The sequence below is a fragment of the Dromaius novaehollandiae genome, chromosome 13 (genome assembly GCF_036370855.1).
Source record: "Dromaius novaehollandiae isolate bDroNov1 chromosome 13, bDroNov1.hap1, whole genome shotgun sequence".
Classification (NCBI taxonomy): Eukaryota; Metazoa; Chordata; class Aves; order Casuariiformes; family Dromaiidae; genus Dromaius; species Dromaius novaehollandiae.
The window spans coordinates 24,976,526-24,996,824 of record NC_088110.1 but is presented as its reverse complement, the minus strand read 5'-3'; the positions used below and the strand labels follow the sequence as shown (position 1 = coordinate 24,996,824).

Genomic DNA, 20,299 nt, shown 5'->3' with positions numbered 1-20,299 from the left:
AAAGTACTCACAGTCTTTTTTTTCCATCCACTCTAGCCCGCTGTCGGTGCAGAACTGTGTCCCTACAACTGCTCCTGGGTACCTGCTCACTAAACATCCCAGAAGCGTGAAAGCCACCGCTTGCCTTTTCCAGTCCGTATCTCCTACCCAATGATTTTTCTAAGCCTTCCTCTTAGGATACATCCTGAAATCCTTTCTTTGAATCAGCCTATCCTAAACACATCATGTAGTAAAAACCTGAAAGTAGAATTTTCTGAATTATTAATATTCTATTCAAACCCAGTTTCGGACTGAAGTGTAAAAATGGGAAAAAATCTGCTCCACCTCTAGCAGTTTAATAGTGTGTGTGCATATAAAAAAGCTCTATCTCTATATACATAAAAGACACGCAAATGTACAAGCAAGCAAATAACATGACAGACATCTAAAAATGAAGGGTCTAGAAGTTAAGATGCGCTCATGCAGAGCAAAGCCACTCTGATAGGATAAATCTTCTACTTTGAGTCTAATAAGCTGAGCTTGTGTCAAGTGCTTATTGACATGGGAAGGGCCTCCCTCCCTGATCCCTAGCTCAAGATTTGTAACCATCAAGAGTACAATGTAAAAATCACTCTCTATATTCACATTCATTGAAGTCCTTGTCATGCACTTTAAGAGACTTCAGTTAAAATACTTCCAAACTTCTCTCACGCCAATCTCCCTGTATTTAAATAAGGAGGGGCTATGAATGCCAAAAGGGCACCTTCCAAGAAACCCACCATGGATGACGCTATAAATTTTATACACAATAAGCTACAAATTACAAATGGCTGGCAATTGTATCTTTTGGCAACTCGGAGCAATTGAAAACACACTCAAAATATTATGTCCTTGACCTCCCAAAGATGCAAGCTGGGACATCACAGAGGAAAAAGAATTACTTTAATTTATAGCCACTTGAGTTCCTCCGTTCTCTTTTTCACTTTTTTAGTATCTTGTGTTGTTGTTCTCTCATACGACTTTAAAGTCCTTCTGGACTAATAATAAACTGTACTAAGAATAGCTGAAGGAAAGGAGAACATGCATGAGACCAATGAACCAGTAACGCAGCGCATCAGTAATAACAGCATCCATGGATGGACAAGGTTACAAAGGGCAGAGAGCAGCACAGAGAAATTAGGAGAGCAGCTAAAGCGGCAGATTTCTTTCCACATACTTTCTCAAGGCACTGTGACAGTCTCAGCAAAAGCAAAACAAAGTAGAGACAAGAGCCATTTCAGTTAGTATCTGGCGTGTCCTAAGTGTTGTGGTGCATTTTGTTATGCTTCAGCTCTTATCCTGGAGTGCTGTGAAGTTCAGATACGCAGGCAGGCAGGTGCACTCCTATCAAAAGGCTGCTGTTGGGGATGTTTTGACAAAAGCAGCACCATGGAAGTGCTTTTAGGGACGTGGCTCTCCATCCCATTCTGAGTCTAATTCTTGGGCTAAATTCTGTGAGGATACAGAGTGCCTTTTCTGGCATCTCTCACACTGTGCCAAGCATCGTGCCAACACAAATATGAAGAGTGCCTGTTTTCAGGAAAAATGCATCTCAGTTTATTTTGAAGTGCTTTTGTCATGAAGAGAGAAATGATCTTTTCTCCCTATAGCCATTCTTCTTCAGTTTAATAATTCCCCTCCATTCAAGCCTTGAATCATGCATCTCATACCGGCATCAGAGGAATGGTTTCAGCTCAATCCCCTCAGCAAAGGAAAAACATCCCTTCTACAGCAATTCATCACTCCTTTCAGACTTGCATACCTTTTCCTCTCAGGGCAACACAGCACTTCCATCACAAAGCAACTCAACATCCACCTTTGAGAGCGCTAACTACTGATCAGACTCTCAAAAAGCCACCCATAAAACAGCATTCAAGCACCTTACCAAACCAAGAGGAAACATCAGGAAACATTTGGAAAGCATTCTTACTTCAGTGAGGATGAACGTTTAATGCTTGTCAGCAATAACCCACACCCACTGTTTCATTAGCTCCCTACCAAAATTCTTAGAAAACACACAAAAAGTGACACGATTTTCTCAGGATGAGAAAAACTGGTCTGGAGGGAATGCAGAAGAGAGGTTTCTACCACAGAGTCTTCATCCTCCATGATTATGCAGCAGCCACTCACCACGTCAGGGCAGGCTGCAAAGACAGCGCTTGGCACACAGCCCCCTGCCACGCACGAGGGTTTCAACAGTCCCGAGATCAGCTCCCTCCCGTACACACAGACACTGTGCAACAGGAAAGCGGTTCAACCTCACCTAGGGATGGAGCCATGGTTGCCATTGGATTGGTGGGATCCAGCTGGAACCCCCCCATCATGAACTGTGCATCAGAGGAAGTGCTGTCCATCTTCAGGTTGGGGAGATTCATGTTCTGCGCCAGGTAGTACTGGTAGAGCTCTGCCTCGGCAGGGGACGGCAGGCTACCGAGGCCCAAGTGCCGGTTGTGTTGGATTTGGGACATATTTTGCTGAAGCAGCATCATGTTGTGCATGTGCTTCTCACTGGTCATGTGAATACGGAGGTTTCTAGCTACATTGGTCTCATAGTCACACACCTCGCACCGCCACGTCGGTTTGGTTTTTGGTTTGGTCGGGGAGGGGGCCCCACAGCTGCTACCAATATTTGCTGCTGCAGCAGCTGCAGCTGCTGCTGCAGCCGCGGCTGCCCCAGCAGTGTGGCTGAAGACTTGCTCTCCCCCTCCGTTCTGCAGGTTTTGCATGTTGTTGAGATGCTTATCAGACTGCATATGAATACTGAGGTTGCCTTTGGTAGTAGTGGAATAGTTACAGACCTCACAGCGGAAAGGCTTGTAACCACAAGTGTAGCTCTCACCCCGTGCCAACCGCGGGTGTGGCTGTCCACTTTTGCAGTAGACGCATGAGCCACCCGGCTCGGGATGTTTCTCCTTCATGTGCGCCTCAAGCGTCTGCTGGTACTTGTAGTGCCAATTGCACTTGGGACACTTGAGCGTCTTACATGAATTGCGAGAATGCATCATAGTCATGTGGCCACCCAGCGACCGCGAGGAGCCCAGGACAGTGTCACATTTTGGGCACTCCACGCCGCTCCCCGAGGGGCACTCCCCACCCCCAAGTTCACAGAGGGGGCCAGCATGCTGGTGATGGGAGAGGTAGCTCCCGTCCTCGCCCTCTGCACTCTCATTTGGTTCTGGTGCTGTGGCATTGTCTTTATTGGCACTTTCATCGATAAAGTCCAGCCTCCTGCTGCCCTCTGCCACATTGGCTCCACCGCCCTCATTGTTAAAGCTTAAGTGATTCCTCCTGTTTGCACCATCAAAGACAAAGGAAGAAGCAGAATTAGAACTAGTAGAAGCTGTGCCCCGTGACAGGGTCTGGAGCACGTTAGGCATTAAGGGAGAGTTAGAAATGCTTTGGTTTGAGAGAGCAAGGTCCTTTTTGCTGCTGCTGCCTGACACAGCCCCAGATTCCTCCTGGGGCCTGTCCTCCAATTCATCCTCCAACTCACTCGGAAACAGTCCTTTGCAACCCTCATCATCGTCTTCCTCTTCCTCTTCCTCCTCCTCTTCCTCCTCCTCCTCCTCCACATCCTCCTCCTCTTCATCCTCCACCTCCTCAACTGGCTCTGCCTTTTCCGAGAGGCTATCCTGGTCACCCATCTCTTGCTTCTCGCTCTCTGCTGCCCCAGGGTCCTTTCCCTCTGAGGATTTGGTAGGACTGGAAGCCAGCGGGCCCAGGGGGACTGAGGTAATTGGCGTCTTCAGAGCCGAGCTGGTCAGCCCACCGAGGTTCAGGAGCGCACCAGGTGCCAAGATGCCCGACTGTGGCTGCTCTGTTCCACTGGCAGTCCCGGCCTGGAGAGCCTGTTCACCTTCCATTCGAATGCCACTGAATTTACCATAAAAACTGTGTCCAGGGCCTATGAGGTTAGCTGCAGAAACAAGAGGGTGTTGAAAGGTTTTGTTTTTTGGTTCCAGAAAACTTACAAGGGGTTCCTTGTCCTTGCCTATCCCTTGGATGATAGCGGAGATGTTCTTATTGCTAAGAATTTTCCGCTCTTCCTCACTCAGAGTCATTCGGTGATCGTGTACCGCATGGGTCACAAACGAGCGGACATACCCAAAGGAGAGCTTACACAAGAAACACATCAGGATGGGCTTCCTCTTCCCGTAGAGCACAAAGCCATCAAATTTGGACAGGTCCACATTGTTGGGAACATCTTTGGATACACAGGAGCTTTTGGCAGAACCGTCGCTGTTCAGGTAATCCTTGTTGCTTTTGTGTCGCACATCGAAAACGCGGAAGCTGTGCAGGACGGGGCTGATGCCCGCCAGGGCTGAGGTATTCGGGAAGGACTGGTCTGAGCCCTCAAACCACTTCCCGAAGGATGAGGCTATGTGGAAAGTATTAATGATCTGTGGGTAGACGGGTGCGGCAGAGGAGGGGTCTCCTTGCTTGCCCCCAGCGCTGGGTAGAGAGTTCATGAAGAGCGAAGGAAGAGCCCCACTGCCGTTGCCATTGCCACTGCCACAGGCTCCCCCGCTTTGGATCAGCTGGCTGACGCTCTCGACGATGTACGCCGAGCCATCCGGCTGGTAGACGATTTCACCGGCCAGGTTCTCCACGTCACTCTCCTCGTCCCCCTCCTCGCTGCTGTCGCTCCCGCTCTCCTCCTTCAGCGGAGGCGGCGGGCGGGCGCTGGCGCAGTGGTGCTCCATGTAGGTCTGTAAACTGGCGAAGGAGGCCGAGCACTCGTTGCAGCTGACCTCTTTGCTAGCGGACTCGGTGCTGGGGCCGGCCGAGTTGGTGCTGTCCGGGATGCGCTCATTAAAGGGGACCCTCAGGCTGTCTAGGGGCCCGTGGTTTTCTGTTGCGGGCTGCTCCATGCTGCTGGGCTTGTCGGGGAGGCGGGTGCTGTTGAGATCAGTCCATTGCTGGTGCTGAGGGATGCCACAGCCATTGTCCTTCCCGGAGATGACAGGCGAGTCACAGCCCTCCATGGTAAGGCCTGCATGGAGCTTTCATTGCACCCAGTACGGCTTGGACCTACAGGCGGACAGGGGGACGTGGGAAGGGGAGAAAGAGAGAAGAAAGGCAAGTAAGTTGGAGAGAAGACACAGTTTCCATGAAGAACAGTCACCGCAAATGCTGACAGACCCTGGACTCCTCAGAATTAAACAGAGCTCATGACCCAGGAACAAGTTCCCAAAATAGAAGGCTTAATCTAAGGTTAATGCAAGGAGCACAGCACCGCTGAAAACAAGCAATGGAAACACGGAGGTGCTTTCTGCCTTCCCCCTCCCCGACTCACTGGGGGAAGCAGGGAAGCAAGAGGCAGACCAAGGGGACTTGGAAGGTGGTGAAGAACATCCCCCTCCTTCCCTGAAGGGGGAAAGGAAGATTGTAGGACCTGCATTTCCACCCCCAAAAGGCTTAGATCTGTAGAAAAAACAAAATTAAATATTTAACAGAAAAGCCTTTGACAGAAACAGAATTAAGAAACAACAACAAAACAGTGCTGGAGCTTAAAAACTGCAAAAATCACGCTACAGACTCCCATCCTATCTGTGGCTCGTTATGCCAAGTGCAATTTCCTCAGTCAGACTCTTGTTTCAGACGATTCCCTTCTGCGAGCAGTTCTGGGAACACGGAAAGCGTCCTGCGCTTACGGTCTTTACACGTTTACCTCCGCGGTAGACCACCGCAACCCAGAGCGATTCCCAAGGATCTCAAAATAACAAAATTTAGTGTGCATAGGAGATTTAATTACTCTGCTGTGTTCTGGACAGAATTTAAGCTGCAAGACGTCAGGAAAGAAACCAAACAGGAAATTCCAGATCTGACAAGAGTCTGTCCTGACTCTCTGAAAGCGCCCAGCGCAACGCGCGCCAGGAAGCCCCGAAACCTGGCCCTGCGCAGCCTCCGTGCACAGCCCGCTGCCTCGCAACGCTCACGCGCCAGCGGCCGGTTCGGGTCCTGCCGAGCACCGACTCGCACCGCCCCTGCTACTTCTACGCTGCCGAACACAACGAGACTTAGACAACGCCCACCGGCAGCGAGGCAGCTAGCGGGCTCCGACCGCTGAGCGCTACCAGTGCCAGCTGCTTCCCCGCTGCCTCCTCGCCAGCGCTGCCAACGCCTCACATGCTGCAATCCTGCCCGAGCCCTTCAGGGGACACGTCTGAGACACGAGGTCCCCCATTAGGGCTTGGGGCGTTATATTGCAGACTGCACATTTGCAAGAGCTTGCCGCTTCAGCTGCAAACCTAGAGGAATTCTGTCTGCACAGAGACATTGCTACGGTCTCCTTCCTACAGAGAGCTCCCGCGCAAGCCAAAAGAGAAGAAACAGCGGCAAAAATTAAAACCCCATTACCAACAGGACCAACCTGTGCTTCACAGATTTCCCCATGTATACAGACACAAAGCATCCCTTAAAGACAACTGAGGAAAAGCTATACCTGCAGAGGCCAACTGCTCCACGTTTTCAGGATCTGTGAATCAAGAAACAGTGAAAACCATTGATCTAGAACACGAGTCTGCCAACGCAGCGCAGGAGTTCTTCCAAAGCAGTTTATCCTCTACCACCTAAACGCAAACACTGCTTTCCTTGTCAGACTGTTTCAGAACTGAACACACACTTGGAGAGAGTTTCTGCTCATACTCAGTGTAAGGCTTTTGGGGGGTGGAATTTAACAATATGTTATGCTTAAACTCAATGGGATTTAATCTAAAAAACCACATTTTTAGCATTTACAGCTGTATAAATTCTTTTAAATCTTTCCGAAAATCTTCATCCTTTATTACAGCTTCATCTCTGTACCACACCTTTCTCACAGCTGCTCTTACTTGAGCATCCTCTAATCGGTCGCTCTGTTTCGGCTCAAGACACTAACAAAGCGTTGGACAGACTAGATCTATGAGGCAGGACCACCCATCACCAGTTTACACAGAGGAGACCTGTGTCCATACAAACTGACACTGTGTTTTTATTTTTTTTAAAGAGCTCCCTTACTTTGAAAGCTCCAGTCTCATCAGCAGCCTTCTACTGCCCTTTTTCTCCTTCAACAGGAACCATCAGTGTTTTGACAAACTAAACTGCTATCTAAAGGTTAAACATTACAATCATAGTTTGAAAGTTTTTCCAGTGCTTTCTAGCTTGATGTGAACCTATCAGACACGAAAACCCCTTGCGAGCTCCTTGAGAGCGCTGTACCTGCAACACAGATAACCAGCCCTTTCACTCCGGGATGACATCCGCCTGATGAGCGCACACGGCATTTAACTGTACTGACACCTGGGGAACCTTCCGCTGCACGGATACCAAGTACTACCCAAAAAACTGGCAAAAGAGAAGAGAAGAGTACAAAATAAACGGGAGATTTGTCAGAGAACACCTGACCAGCTGCAGTGCTGGTAACTTGACAGAGAAGTGCTGAATGAACTGTCCTGATTCAAACATAAGAAAATTCAACGTTAGATGATCTCTCTTTTTCCTAGCTTCATCCTCTACCAGTTTATTTTTCCTTACTACAATAAGCCACACTTTTTCTGATTTCCTGTCAGTACTCATCTCTTTTCCCCTTATACTGTCTCCTATGTAATTATGTACGAGATGCAACTATCTGTAACACGTGCGTTTATATGCCTTCACTCTCTCCAAGTCCCTCTTTGTTCACATCAACATAAATTCATAATTTCTGTGATAATATTGCAGACTAAAATTAATAGCAATATGTTACGATACATGTCGCACACCGCTGCTGCGCGGGGGGGGAGCAGAGGTGCCCAGCAGCCGTGCAACTCGTACGGCCCGGTGCTGCCCGCCGGACTCGGGCTCCAAACACGTCTGTCCGGCCAGCTCCGTGTTCCGCTGCACTACGGGCAAAGCTTCAGAGAAGGTATTTACAACTAGCAGTCAAGCTAGGAAGTAACATTTCTCAAAGCAAGCAGAGAGATGCTGTCTATGGAAGGACACTGCGGGGTAATGGTTTAATGAGACGAAGCGTTCAGCTGCAATATTAGCTTACAGCATTTCCAGTCCCTCCTTGCCTCCGACCCTATGCCACAACACGGCTGTCTATGCGGCTGCCCTGGGAATGAATATCAATTTAATCTGGATTAAAAATAACCTGGTGCACTGCATGGAAGGGAGTAAGACGGAACACAATAGTCTGGTTGCCAAAAGGCTCAGTCTTAGTAAGTCACAGTTTTGCTTATCTTAGCTAAAATGACATTTTAACACTGCACTGTAGCAGCGAGCACTGACCAGCTCTTTTCTTAAATTGATCCCAGATGATCCCGTGTCGAGGCTGCACAGTCACCTTCCCACAACACGACACACTCGTCCCCCTTCACTGCTACCTTATGCACCGAGAACTGGATTCCAAACCAAACCCATATCGGGGGGAGAAACTGAGGCAAATAAGAAACTCCCGAACTCTTAACTACTGTATGCTCAGTAGGCAATATTTTTCATTTCTGTAGAGAAAAATTTTGGGAATATCTCTGCAGACTTCAAAACGTACTGTGAAACAAGCACCTTACTTTCAAACCGCCTAGAACAAAGCACGCAGTTTCCCAGGCTGGACAAAAAGTTCCTCTTGTGTTAAAATAAACACATGAATAAAGATCAAAGTCAAGCAGACAGTAAAATAACAAAGCGCAGCGCGTTTCCCAAGAACATGTAAAGGCACAATGCAAATTCGGAGAGGCTCCATTATCCCGAACTCCGGATTGGCAGGAATTTGCCTGATTGACAGTTGGGCCAAAAGGGTTAGCAGGGCTGATGGGGTGGGAGGGTTAACAGCCTGATTGCAAAATCAATGTAATAAATGCTTGGTAAGTTACAGGAACATGCGGGAAGAGGAGGCCGCGATTGATAAAGGACTGCGGCTTTGATGCTGCACTAGGGACTTGTTTATTGACAAGAAAGCCAATCTCTTCTCCCAGTCAGGCCAGACCAGGCAAACCTGCAAGCGCTTACCAATTAATTGGTGGGCTTTTCTGCCTTGTGTTGCTTTAACAACGCTTCCCCCACTCAGCAAGTTAATCAGCTTAGGCGATGCCTCCCTAAAATAGTCGTCTTTCTTCATTCACTTTCTTGACATGGAGCCCTTTCCAGGCAGGTGAAAACTCTCCAGTCAAAATACGGCCTGCCCACGCCGTCCAAGTCCCTGCACAAACGCCAAGCCCCTACTCAAGCCAGGGGTTTTCTTGCCCATTCAGTCCATCCTCCTCAGAGCTATTCCCAAAGAATGGAGCTGCAGGAGGAAGAGGCACAGAAACATTTGTTTCCATCCACATAGGAATTGCAGATATCAGCCCTTTAAACTGAAAAGAGCAACTTCCTCATTAAAGCAAACCAGAGTTAAACAGGAGTACTAGGTGTTATTAGTTCGATGTTACGGGCCCTGCATCTCCCTCCGTCCCTGGACCTGACGCTCGGCATCGCTAAGTGACCCAAACGCAGGGCAACGAGAATTTATGGGGACTGACCGACCCTCGCACGCACTCGCCGTCTGCGAGCGCAACACTTCCCCATCCTCTTCCCGTCTCTCCCCCGCCCTTTTTACTCTGTTTATCAGCCAGTCAATAAGAAAAGGTAGTTCTTACTTAAGGAGGCAGAAGTCAACTCGTCAGGTCGATCAGCACTCTGTCTGTAAACATGGTTTCCCGTAAAATCAATGAACTTCAGTTACAGAGAGAACAGTCTGGGAACCCGAAGGCTCCCGCGCCTCCCTCCCAGCCGCCGCGGGAGCTGAGCCGAGCCGAGGCGCTCCCGTTCGCTCCCGGCTCCGGCCTCTTGTCCCGGCGCTGCCCCACGCAGCTCACCGCTACCCCACGGCGTCTGCTGCTCGCGGCACTGCTTTCGCTGCATCGCCGATGGGCAATGCCACGACTGCCTGCCCTCCCCCTCGGACATCCTCGTCCCTCCGAGCACGGACCTGGCACCCAGTCCAAACCATCCACTGAGCCCAGTACCGATGAACGGGGACCAGTTTGGGGATCTGGACCAATTCCTCCAGGCTCAGCAGCATCAGCCACAGCTGTCCAGAGCTGAGCTGCGCGTAGACAGCGCAGGGTAAAGGAAAGCGTTGCAGTACGTTCCCTGCATTTCCATCAGGGCTTCCCACCAGCCGCGGCTGCTCCTGTTGACCACGACTGTCCAGAACAAGTGCAGCCAATCCCCGCTGCTCCCCGGGTCTCCTCCTTAAACTCCCCGTTTCGCCCTTCGCACACACAGAAACACCCCCTTGCAGCAACGCTTCTCCCACTCAGGGGCAGGCGGTGCTGAACCACCGTCCTCGACTCCCTTCCGCACGCAGCCTCAGGCCGGGGCAGCCCCCGGAGCGCGACGCGCGCTGCTCGGCCCCTCTACAGCGGCAGCGGCACGGGAGAGCGGGAGGGAGGGAGGAGGGGGTCCTGCTGTTGCCCAGGCTTCCCGAGAATTAAATATGAACAGCCGTGCTGTGTAATTTTAAATTGTTAATTAGCACAGGGTTAATTAGGCGGCCCTTTCACAAGAGGCTGTTTGGCAGTAAACCAAGACTGGAAGCAATGAGGAAGGAGGAAAACAAAAGGAGAAAGAGACAGTGAGAAACCGTTCCCTCGGCTAATGACCCACATGGCACCAAGAAAAAAAAAAGGGTGCTGAGGACAGGGAAAAGAGACAAGCAGATGCGTTACATCCACGGCCATCACCCTGGAAGACGCCCAGCCACGCGGCCGTCCCCTGCCCGCCCTCGCGACGAGCGGGGCCTGGGCACTCGGGCAGGCGGCAGAGCCGCAGGGTCCGGCCCGCTTCTGGTTTTTAAGCTCTTCGCTACGGCTCCACAGAAGACATGGCTCATACAAACACACACAGTAACAGAACCCGAGTGCTGCCCGTTGTGGAAAACGGCACAACGGCCTCTAAACTTTGTAAACACACACCTACCTGTTGTGCCAACAGACGCCCTATAAAACCATACCGTAAACATACACCAAGAAACTACCCTAGATTAGCTTCACTGCTACAAGCAGCTGGAGTCTAGACCTGCACCCTGAAAACAGGGCAACTGAAGAAGGAAAAAAGAAATAAAACAAAATAAACACGCCACAAACTTCTGCCCAGCCACAGAGGCAACTGCAGGTGCTTGGGATTGAGAGGGGAAGAGAAAGGGGACAGTGGCAAGAGGAGAAAGAAAGCATAAGGATCAACGGTAGGCTTGGGAAAAGCTTAGACGCTCTGTGCACACCCTTCCTTACACTCTCACCTTGGCCTTCTGTAGCATCCTCAGAAGGACAGAGCGTGGCACGCATGCTAATGTTCAGGTTAGCCAAGAAGCTCCTGACTCAGGGATGGCACTAGATGACATTTGTTCCAGCCTAAGAGCCTAGGGATGGACATACTCGGGGTGACTGTGTAGCTAAGTAAGCTCCATAGTCCCTAGGACCAGGTACATTCAAAGCTTAATGCTCCTGAGAACGGAAAGTCTGAGAGGGGGGAAGCAAGGCTGTTGTCATGTCCCTCTGGTGATGTGATGAACCTGGAGCATCAAAGCTTTCCGTGCTGCTTCTCAGCAGCCAGCACGCCACAAAGCAATCTTTTCCAATAACCCATAGGAAACTGCATATGGAAAGACACGATCCTAGGCAATACTTTTTATCAAGAACTCTAAAGTTAAGAAAGAACAGAATATACGTTGCCAAAGCAACTTTAATTTTGCTCCCTTATGCATATGCATTATGATACCATCCTTAATTACATGATCACACGCTGCCTCACTCAGTAAGCAGGACAGTCACAAAAGAGGGTAAAATTAAGGTTGTATAAGCATACTGTTACTTTATGAGACTTATATAAGACGATTTATTACACAAGTATGTGTAAAGTCACTTCCTAAAATATAAAGATCTCATCTTTAAATGCCCTAAGCAACAAGGGCTGGAAATTCAAGCCAGGCAGCAACACAAGGATAGTTTCAAATCCCAGTTTCACAAAACGCTTTTATCCTCTAACTGGAACAGAAGATACAGATTCTAGCTCCTCCCCATTCATTAAGGTGCCAGAAAGGTTGGCAGATATTCTCACTACTAAAGGGAGATGTTGACAGTTCTCCAGCATGACTTGGAATATCAAGATAAAATGGTACTTATCAACCAAAATGCAAGTATAATAGTGAAAGCAGGTGCATGGCTTGGAGAATGATTTCTAGTTGGGGGCTCCCATCAACATTTTACTTAGTCAGTGACTTGGGATTCTTCTTATGGGATTCCTAACAAGAAAACAGAAAATAGTGATATTATTCTCCAAGTTCAATACTTTAAAGAAGAACTACTGATTTGTCTCTTTCACTCAAAAGCCACAGTTTGCACTTTCCATGCAGGACAAAGCTGCCTTTTGGCACACACCTCATCACAGCAGAGTTGCCTCGTCACCAGACATGGTTTGTGGCGTATCTGTAACCAGGCGGTAGTCCTGCAAACTCCATACCTAGCCTTCTTCCTCTTCTGAGGCTAGGCTTTACCATAAAGACAACGAAAAAAGCCAGATCTCAGTCTCCTAGAGTCTCTCTGCAGACACTATTCAGAGCCAGACTGCTGTTTCCAGCTGAACACATGGCCACTTCCCACCCCGTTACGCCGGGGGAAGCAGCAGGCCAGACACGTCTGCTGATGGAAGGAGGACCTGGCCAACACTGACCCGCAGGCTACAACCCCTGTCAACCAGGGCGTTACTCCCGGGACTGCATCTCCTCGCGAACCGGCCCACTCTCCTGCCAAAGCCAACAACTCACACGCATCTCGGAAAGCCCTGCGAGCACTGGATGAGGGATTCCAGCCAACTGGTCCCAAAGGGCACGAGGTCCCAGGGGAGGACGAGGTAAGATGCAATGGTCGACAGAAAGGAAAGATTCATCAGGCCCCTCCAAAGGGCAGGACAATCTTCTCCCAGCAGGAAGACAGCTACATGGAAGGTTTGCCTTCGGCAGTGAACGGAGCTCCAGGACTGGCACGCTGACAACACAAACAAGTGCTGCACTGCACACCCTCATTAATAGGACAGAAAATACAAGCGCTCTCACACACACGGACTCACATGCATAGGCACAGCAAGTTCCTCAGATCTTCACAGGCTCATTAGCATAAACAGCTTTCCAAGCAGCAGGAAGCAGAGGAAATGCTGAACAAAACAGGACTGGAAGCTGTAGGGCTCAAGCATTTGGCTTGGAACTAGGAGAAAGGGTCTCCTTGAAAAGGTGAACTTTCCACTGCGCCCACGTTTTCCCCTGTCCTGCATACCAGCTAAAACTGAACCAACGGGAGCACTATGAGATTCGTTCAGGCACCTTTTCAGAAAACATTTTGTTATGAAATTGTATTCCAAGTCGGCTGATCTCTTTGAGCCAGCTACCGTACTACACACGAAAATGTTTATATAATTGCCAACCCACTGCCATTGAGACCCGAGTAACCTAGAGGCGTGCCACAGGGTCCAAGCACACAGCTGCGGAAAAGAGCATTGATTCTTGCAGGCAGATCCTTCGGAGTGAAAGTATTCTGAAGCTGAGGTAAACTAGCTCGAGTTACATTTCACTCTACAAAACAAAGTAAAGCACTTGTTTAGTTTACAGGTGACATGTCATTTATACACTCCTGGGACATGCAGCTTGGTTTAAGGTCCCACATGAAACTATTCTCTCGTGTAGGACACTGCAAAGTTTCATATTTTTTTTCCACATCAGTTTGTTTTAAAACACTGCACATTCCATGACTCTGCAGTTGCATAATTCACCTGTTTCCTTGAAAAACCCAACATTTCTTGCCAAACACCGTTTTCGGGCTATGCTGCTGCAGAAATCAACTAAATGTGCATCTGGTTCCCAATTTCGGTGCAGTGGTGTTGACCTAACCCCAAAACTAACCAAAGAGCTATCAGGGACAAACCACCTCGCCCGGTCACACGGGCTTGGCAGTTCTCCAAGTACCATGCCTTAACACCTTCGCAAAATGGCCTTAACGTTCCTACCATTTTGGTACAGTCTGAAACTTGCTATTTTTTCTCCTCTATCTGTAGCCTGGTGGCCTGCCCCTTGCTCTGTAACCACCTGCCAAGGAGAACGGGATTACAGCACAGCGTAGTATCAGGAAAACAGGGAACAGAGCGAGGAGAGAGCACCGGTGAGTCACACAGCCCGAAGGCCTCGTGAACACAATCAGTTTGTCTTAAGAGATAACAAACCACTCACCCTCAAAAACATTGTCAAAAGAATTATGAATGAACGCTGTCAAATACTTTCACCTAAGAACTGTATGTGCTTGTATTTACTTGGGAACAAGGGATAAAAGTAATTTTATTTTACAGTGGTTAAGCAAGCCAGAACTGCCACAGAATGTGATCCTTCCACGAGGACAGGGTAAGAAAGGACCTCCTGGATCAAACCCAGTCTCTTGCCATGACAGGCAACCACCACGAAAGCTCTGGCATCAGGGTCACTGTTACACTCGGGACTTCCACAGCTCCTTGTACCAGTAAGAGCTTTATTGTCCCAGCTGTGTTCAGGCTGCCTGTCCCTTACTACACAGGACAGTTAGGTCCAACAAGACCTTGCACTATGGAATACCTATCCTCACCTAACCCCACTGAGCAGCTTGAGAGAGATGCCTTGCATCGTTTTGAGTTTCAAGCACCATGAAGCCCTACATAAACATGTTAAAGACAGCATTCAAATCACCAGATCACTGTTCCTGAATCCAAGAAGAAAGTGTAGCATTTCTAATTGACTTCAGGATGCAAACCACAGCAATAACCAATGACTCCTGAAAATGAGAAATTCCAGCTGGCTTTTGTAGCCGTGCTGATGGTTCATCTATCCCTCATCTTCCAGTTATTCCCACAGCCTGTGCCGAGCAGTCCCACCCAATTAGAAACACTTCAGGTGCTTTAACTGCTGTACAGAGAACCAACTCTTGCAAACCACCACAGCTGAGATCCAACCAGCCCTGCAAGAAGACTCCAGAAGCTGACAAAACCAACCCCGCACGGCCCAGCCTGACAAGTTAATTCTCTGCTGTGAGGCAGCACTCTCCCAGCAATGCTCCTCACCGCACGGCCTGCGGACTCACATGCCTAGGGAGGGAGTCCTGCCAACACTGCTTCCCTTCTGCTGATCTACCCAAACAACAAATGCATTCCAGACTAGCGTCAAGGGCCAAACAGAGGGTAGGAGCTGTCACACAGATCTCCTCTGCCAGGGCTCAGATCCAGTCCTTGTTAGGAAGCAGACAAGCTGCCTGGTTCTGGGCTCAGCCACTCTTTCTCGCCCTTTGGGAAAGCCTCTGCTTTGGACAACGACAACACACGGAGTCGCAGGACCTCAGCAGCATGAGGTCACTCAGTAACCATTCTGCCGAGACAAACACTGCAACTGTCTGGTAGGCTAGTGCCGAATTACACTGGTCTTGCAAAGCCCCTGTTGCAAAGGTCACCGGGATGTGTGCTCAGGTGGGCTATTTGTGTTTTAGTACAGAGTACATTTTTCTGGTTACTGTTGTATCACTCTGGAAGCAAACCTGAAAAAGAGAAACTTTAGAACAGCTAAAGAAATCCACTAGTACACTTGGAAAAGTTTCCCTTGTAGAGTATCTGTCAGGCAAACTCTTTGGAGCTCCGAGAGGTCCCATGTTCCCATAAATGGAGCATCTGCACACTCATCTGCTACCAAAGCAGTGTCCTGCTCTAGACTCCAGATACAGTTTAAGGATTTTCTTTATCTGATCAAACTAAACCCTACTGATTGCAGCAACCATGCAGAGTCAATAACTGCACACCATTTGACAGGCTCAAAGTCTCAAGTTCAGGCTCTTTTGGTCCACAGTATCCAGCCAGTCTCTATCAGCTGTTGCCTCCCTGCAACACTTCAGAGCAAATACATCTCTCGTGAAAGTTTAACTATCTTACAAGGGAGAACTGAAACTGAGATTCAGATAAATAGAGGTTTCAGAGCATGTGCCAGTGGATCTGCGCAAGCTCCAGGACTCGGCTATGACCGCATCGTGGTACACCTGCACGGGACACGGGCATCTTTAGAGCTGTCATTTCTAAGGTGGGGAAGAAGTTGCCTCATACACTTCTCCAGACCTCCAGGACTGAAAGTGTTACTCTGCTACTTGGCCTCTTGCTAATTGTGGGTTTTATTTTTATTTCCTATTACCCTCTTGCACGCCTGATGAGATTATCTTACCGGAACTGACACAGCTGGAGGCTGCAGCCATACATGGAGCCTCTCAGGAGGCAATGCAATTTTATTTTCATTGATCAGAAATCAGCAGGGCAGTAAATGATGGGAAATTCCATTAGGAGAAATACTGGGCCATGAGACCCAACTATCGAGCTACACCCAAATCCCAGAAAGTCCTGTCCTTCCCTAAAGTCCTGTCTGGATCCTGACACAAAAAGTCATCTTTCTTCCTCCCAAAATGGAATGAGCCACTAACCTGATATTCTTAATCACTGACTGCTCTGCTGGAAGCTGAGGCAATACTGTCAAAACACCCCCAAGGGTTCACTTAGTTGAAACAAAGTCTTTCGTACACACAGCACTATTCAGTTCCCCCAGCTCACAGCCTCGCCGGCTACCGCGGGATCAATCGAGTTTTATGAGCAAATCCCCTATTCCATAGCCACTAGATAGCAGTTATTCTCATAGGTCAGGTAAACAGCCGAGACGTGACTGCGTGCCAGTGAATTAACCAGCTCCCAGGTGGTCCTGGTAGACCAGGAAGAAGCTGACGTCTAGCGCATGCTCCTACTCCGGTCCGCTTCTGGAGCCTTTCTTCTGCACGAGCGGTGACCTCGGTGCACGCTCCACTGGGGTGAAGCCTCTTCCGACGAAGCACAACGCTGTATTGTTACGGGCCCGAACTGACAGGCAGGGAGAACAGAGGCAACGGTTTAAGGTTCTGATACTCAAACCGAGAATCACCTTTCAATCCTGCTTTATTTTAAAATACCATGTACATAGAATATGCACATATTTCTGCAGCCTGGGCTTAAACTCCTACCATCGAGCATCTTTGACCTGGCTTGCTGTTAAATTTCTGCGCATGCCTAGGTTGAAACCAGAGTTCCCTGCCTCCTGCCTGCCTCCCACGGCAGGACAGACCGGCCCCATCAGCTGAGCACGGGTTAACAGAAGCTGACCGCAGCACAGTTGTTAAGGTAATCAATACCAGTGAGATACTAAAGCAGCATAAGCCACATTATTGATTGCCAAGCAGATGATAAAACTGTTTATTATGATAATTGCAGGGTGCCTGCAAGATGCTCCTAGTGTGAGCTTTTTACAAAAATAAAAATTGCCAGGCCATAAGATTCTGTCTGAAGCCCCTCAGAACCTGGGCTGAAGTCCTCCACGCTCCGGTAAAGTCAAAGCAGTGACCCCGAGCTAGCTTCGCCTCCAAGCTCCTCTTTGGACAGAGAGGGTCACGTTACTACAGACAGTCCCTGCACTGCTTACGGTGCTTATGCCTGATGTTGCGGTCTCACTCTTAGGCGCACACACACCTGCACTCCTTTCTCTTGAGCATCCCTTTCCCTGCTGTTTGAAAGAAGGGAAGCAAGAGCTTAAATACCAAAACTTGCAACTCCAGCTGCCATGCTGGTTAAGACAAACTGGTTTCTTTCATCTGTCACAAGCTCTAAATCTACCTGAGGTTCAGTTATTGCAAACTTGGTGAGGTTTTTTAAATCAAAAGAATTCAGGCCTTGTGCTGGTGAAAAACAAGCAAGCACTGGTCAGAGATGAAGCAATGAAAACAAATGTATAGATTTCCATAAAAAGCTTTTGTGTCTCTTCTCCCTTTTTAAACGTAGGGCTGGGTCAACCTACCAAACAAGTGAGCCAATCCAAAGAATTTTTGGGAAGATACAGGCAGACAACAGGAAGGATCACTAGCTATTCAGGTACTTGCTCAAGGCCCATGAGACCCATAGCAAAGTATCAGTTCTGCAACAGGGTTCCTGTGCAGCCTTGGGCAAACCAGTTTCACTGTTTCCAAGAAGGCAATAGATGAGGAGCAGCCAACTGTCTCCTGCTGAGGAGCTCCAGTGTCATGCTCCTCCTGGAGCTCTGCTGCACCTGCCCTACCGCAGAACTGGGCAGCAGCGGGAAGGTTAATAATCCAAACCTTGCAAGTGGAGGACGTTTTGCAAAGGCCAGCACACTCACAGAACACCTCAGAAACTCACACCATGACAAGGCAGCTTGTCACCCTGCCACCAGGGCCCACGCTTGACTGCAAGGCGAGCTATTGATCTACTAGGGCCAAAGCAATACAACATTTTGATTCTGAAGTCACAACAGACATTGAAAAGTTTCTCTTGGCTTAAATACAGTAACAGGCATCAACTGACCTTCAGCAGGTAACTAAAGTACAAACTCCTCGATTATACCCATCCTGGGAAAAGCATTTGTACTTCTCCATCAACAAGAGCAGGAATGGAAACTATAATACAACCGGGCTCCACTTTACCATCACTGTCACAACCAACGCAGCTTAAGAGGAGCTTAAGAGAAGGCTGGAGCTCCAGCACTCTGTCAGCAGCTCCACGGGCACTAGTTATGAAGTATGTATTCCGTTATTTTCCAGCGTCGAAAAGGCTTGAAAGCTTCACTTCAATAACAAGCCAAAGGACCAGATACTAAGACTGTCTGCATGTAGTACTTGGTACAGAAGAGAACGTCACCATTTTGGCTGGCTGCTTTCATAAAATCTGGATCACTTCCTCTAAGTAATCACAGATGACACTTGCAAAATAAAGTTTACACCAGTCAAAGCACTCTTACTACAGACCAGCTTTGTTCTGGATGGGGCTATAGATGGTGCTTCTGGCTAATACTCTAGCCCTTTCTTTCTCTTTCTTCTCATCTTCATGTCTTTTCTCATACCATCCACCCGACAACGGAACCATCTCCCTCCCTCCCTCCCTGCTGCCTTCCCCTTTTTTTAAGGCTGCCACTTCCTCCACAAAGTTCAAGTCAGGCAAGCATTCCCAAACCCTGGAGAACCAAGGTCTTCAGGATGAAGGGAAAAACCCTTGCATGTTATTACAACCCTCCCATCCTTTCACTGCTGAGCCAACCCCTCTTCTCTAGGCTGGTGCACGTCTGCATCATAAGAGGCTGGTGAAGAAGGTATTTCAACTTTCCAACTTATTTAGATAGCAATTAAATGGCTAATGGTGGAATTTACAATCTCATGAAAACTGGCACTCTGATGAGTGAACAGGCCACACCTCTCAGACACTGCCTCAGAGACTGCAAATTTGGATATTTTTGCCAAGTCATACCCCTTCAGCTTTATGGAGATTCTTTGCAGCAGGGACCATCTCACTGAAAATCCACTTGCCATTTCCAACAACTAGCAAGTCAGGAGGGCTTTCTTAAGCTGCACTGGCTGGTCCTCCAAAGTCTGGACGCTCCTGCCACGCACTGCAGCAAGAGTCAGTATACGTTGTTTCCTAGGGCAACTACCCTTCCCCTTGGATAATGCTGAGAAAGAACAAAAGTAATCAGAAACAGTGTTTCTTCTATTCTGGGCCTCTCCCAGACTTACTTTTTGTATCCATCGGCCTATTACCCCCAAAGTAGAAACTAGTTGCATATGTGTATTTGGTAAAGCCCAAAGCACGCTGCCTTCAGCTAAGCAAAAAGATGAGCAGCTGCTGCAGCCCAAGCTTGGAGCCACAGTACGTCACCACCCTGCACCAGCCCGGTGAGGCTTCTCAGGCTGCAGGGTAGCCCCAGCATCCCCACCTCCATCTCCTTCCGCCCCGCCTCTCCCCACCTCCATCTCCTTCCGCCCCGCCTCTCCCCACCTCCATCTCCTTCCGCCCCGCCTCTCCCCACCTCCATCTCCTTCCGCCCCGCCTCTCCCCACCTCCATCTCCTTCCACCCCGCCTCTCCCCACAGACAGTCACCTGAGCACTGCACGAATACAGGCACAAGAGATGCCTTTAAGTAGATGCAATCTTGTAAGATTAACACAGAAGAACGGAGTATTAGAGCCCGCATACGGCACCTACTCCAAAATATTTAATGTTCACCTCCTAATGACCATGCAGCACTGCACAGCTTTCTGGGGCACATCTGCTGGCATTTCAGACACCCACCAAAAGTTAGCATATTGATGCTGTCAGTTTTTTCTTAGCAATTTCTTCTACATGAGAAAGCCCAGATGATTTCGAGTCTGGCAGCAACAGGCTTTCCCTGTCTGATGCACTTCTACACTTTACAGGCCTGTGTTTAGT

The 20,299-nt window shown here is 48.9% G+C and overlaps 1 protein-coding gene across 1 annotated transcript in view; it reads right to left on the bottom strand.

The window, feature by feature from the left end:
• Nucleotides 1-20,299, bottom strand: part of ZFHX3 (zinc finger homeobox 3) — a 735,572-nt gene that overhangs the window by 121,316 nt on the left and 593,957 nt on the right. The window contains exon 10 of the mRNA XM_064519879.1: nucleotides 2,282-5,049. Within this exon, the coding sequence (XP_064375949.1) occupies nucleotides 2,282-5,003 (2,722 nt within the window). The 5' untranslated portion in view covers nucleotides 5,004-5,049. The remainder of the gene's footprint in view (nucleotides 1-2,281; nucleotides 5,050-20,299) is intronic.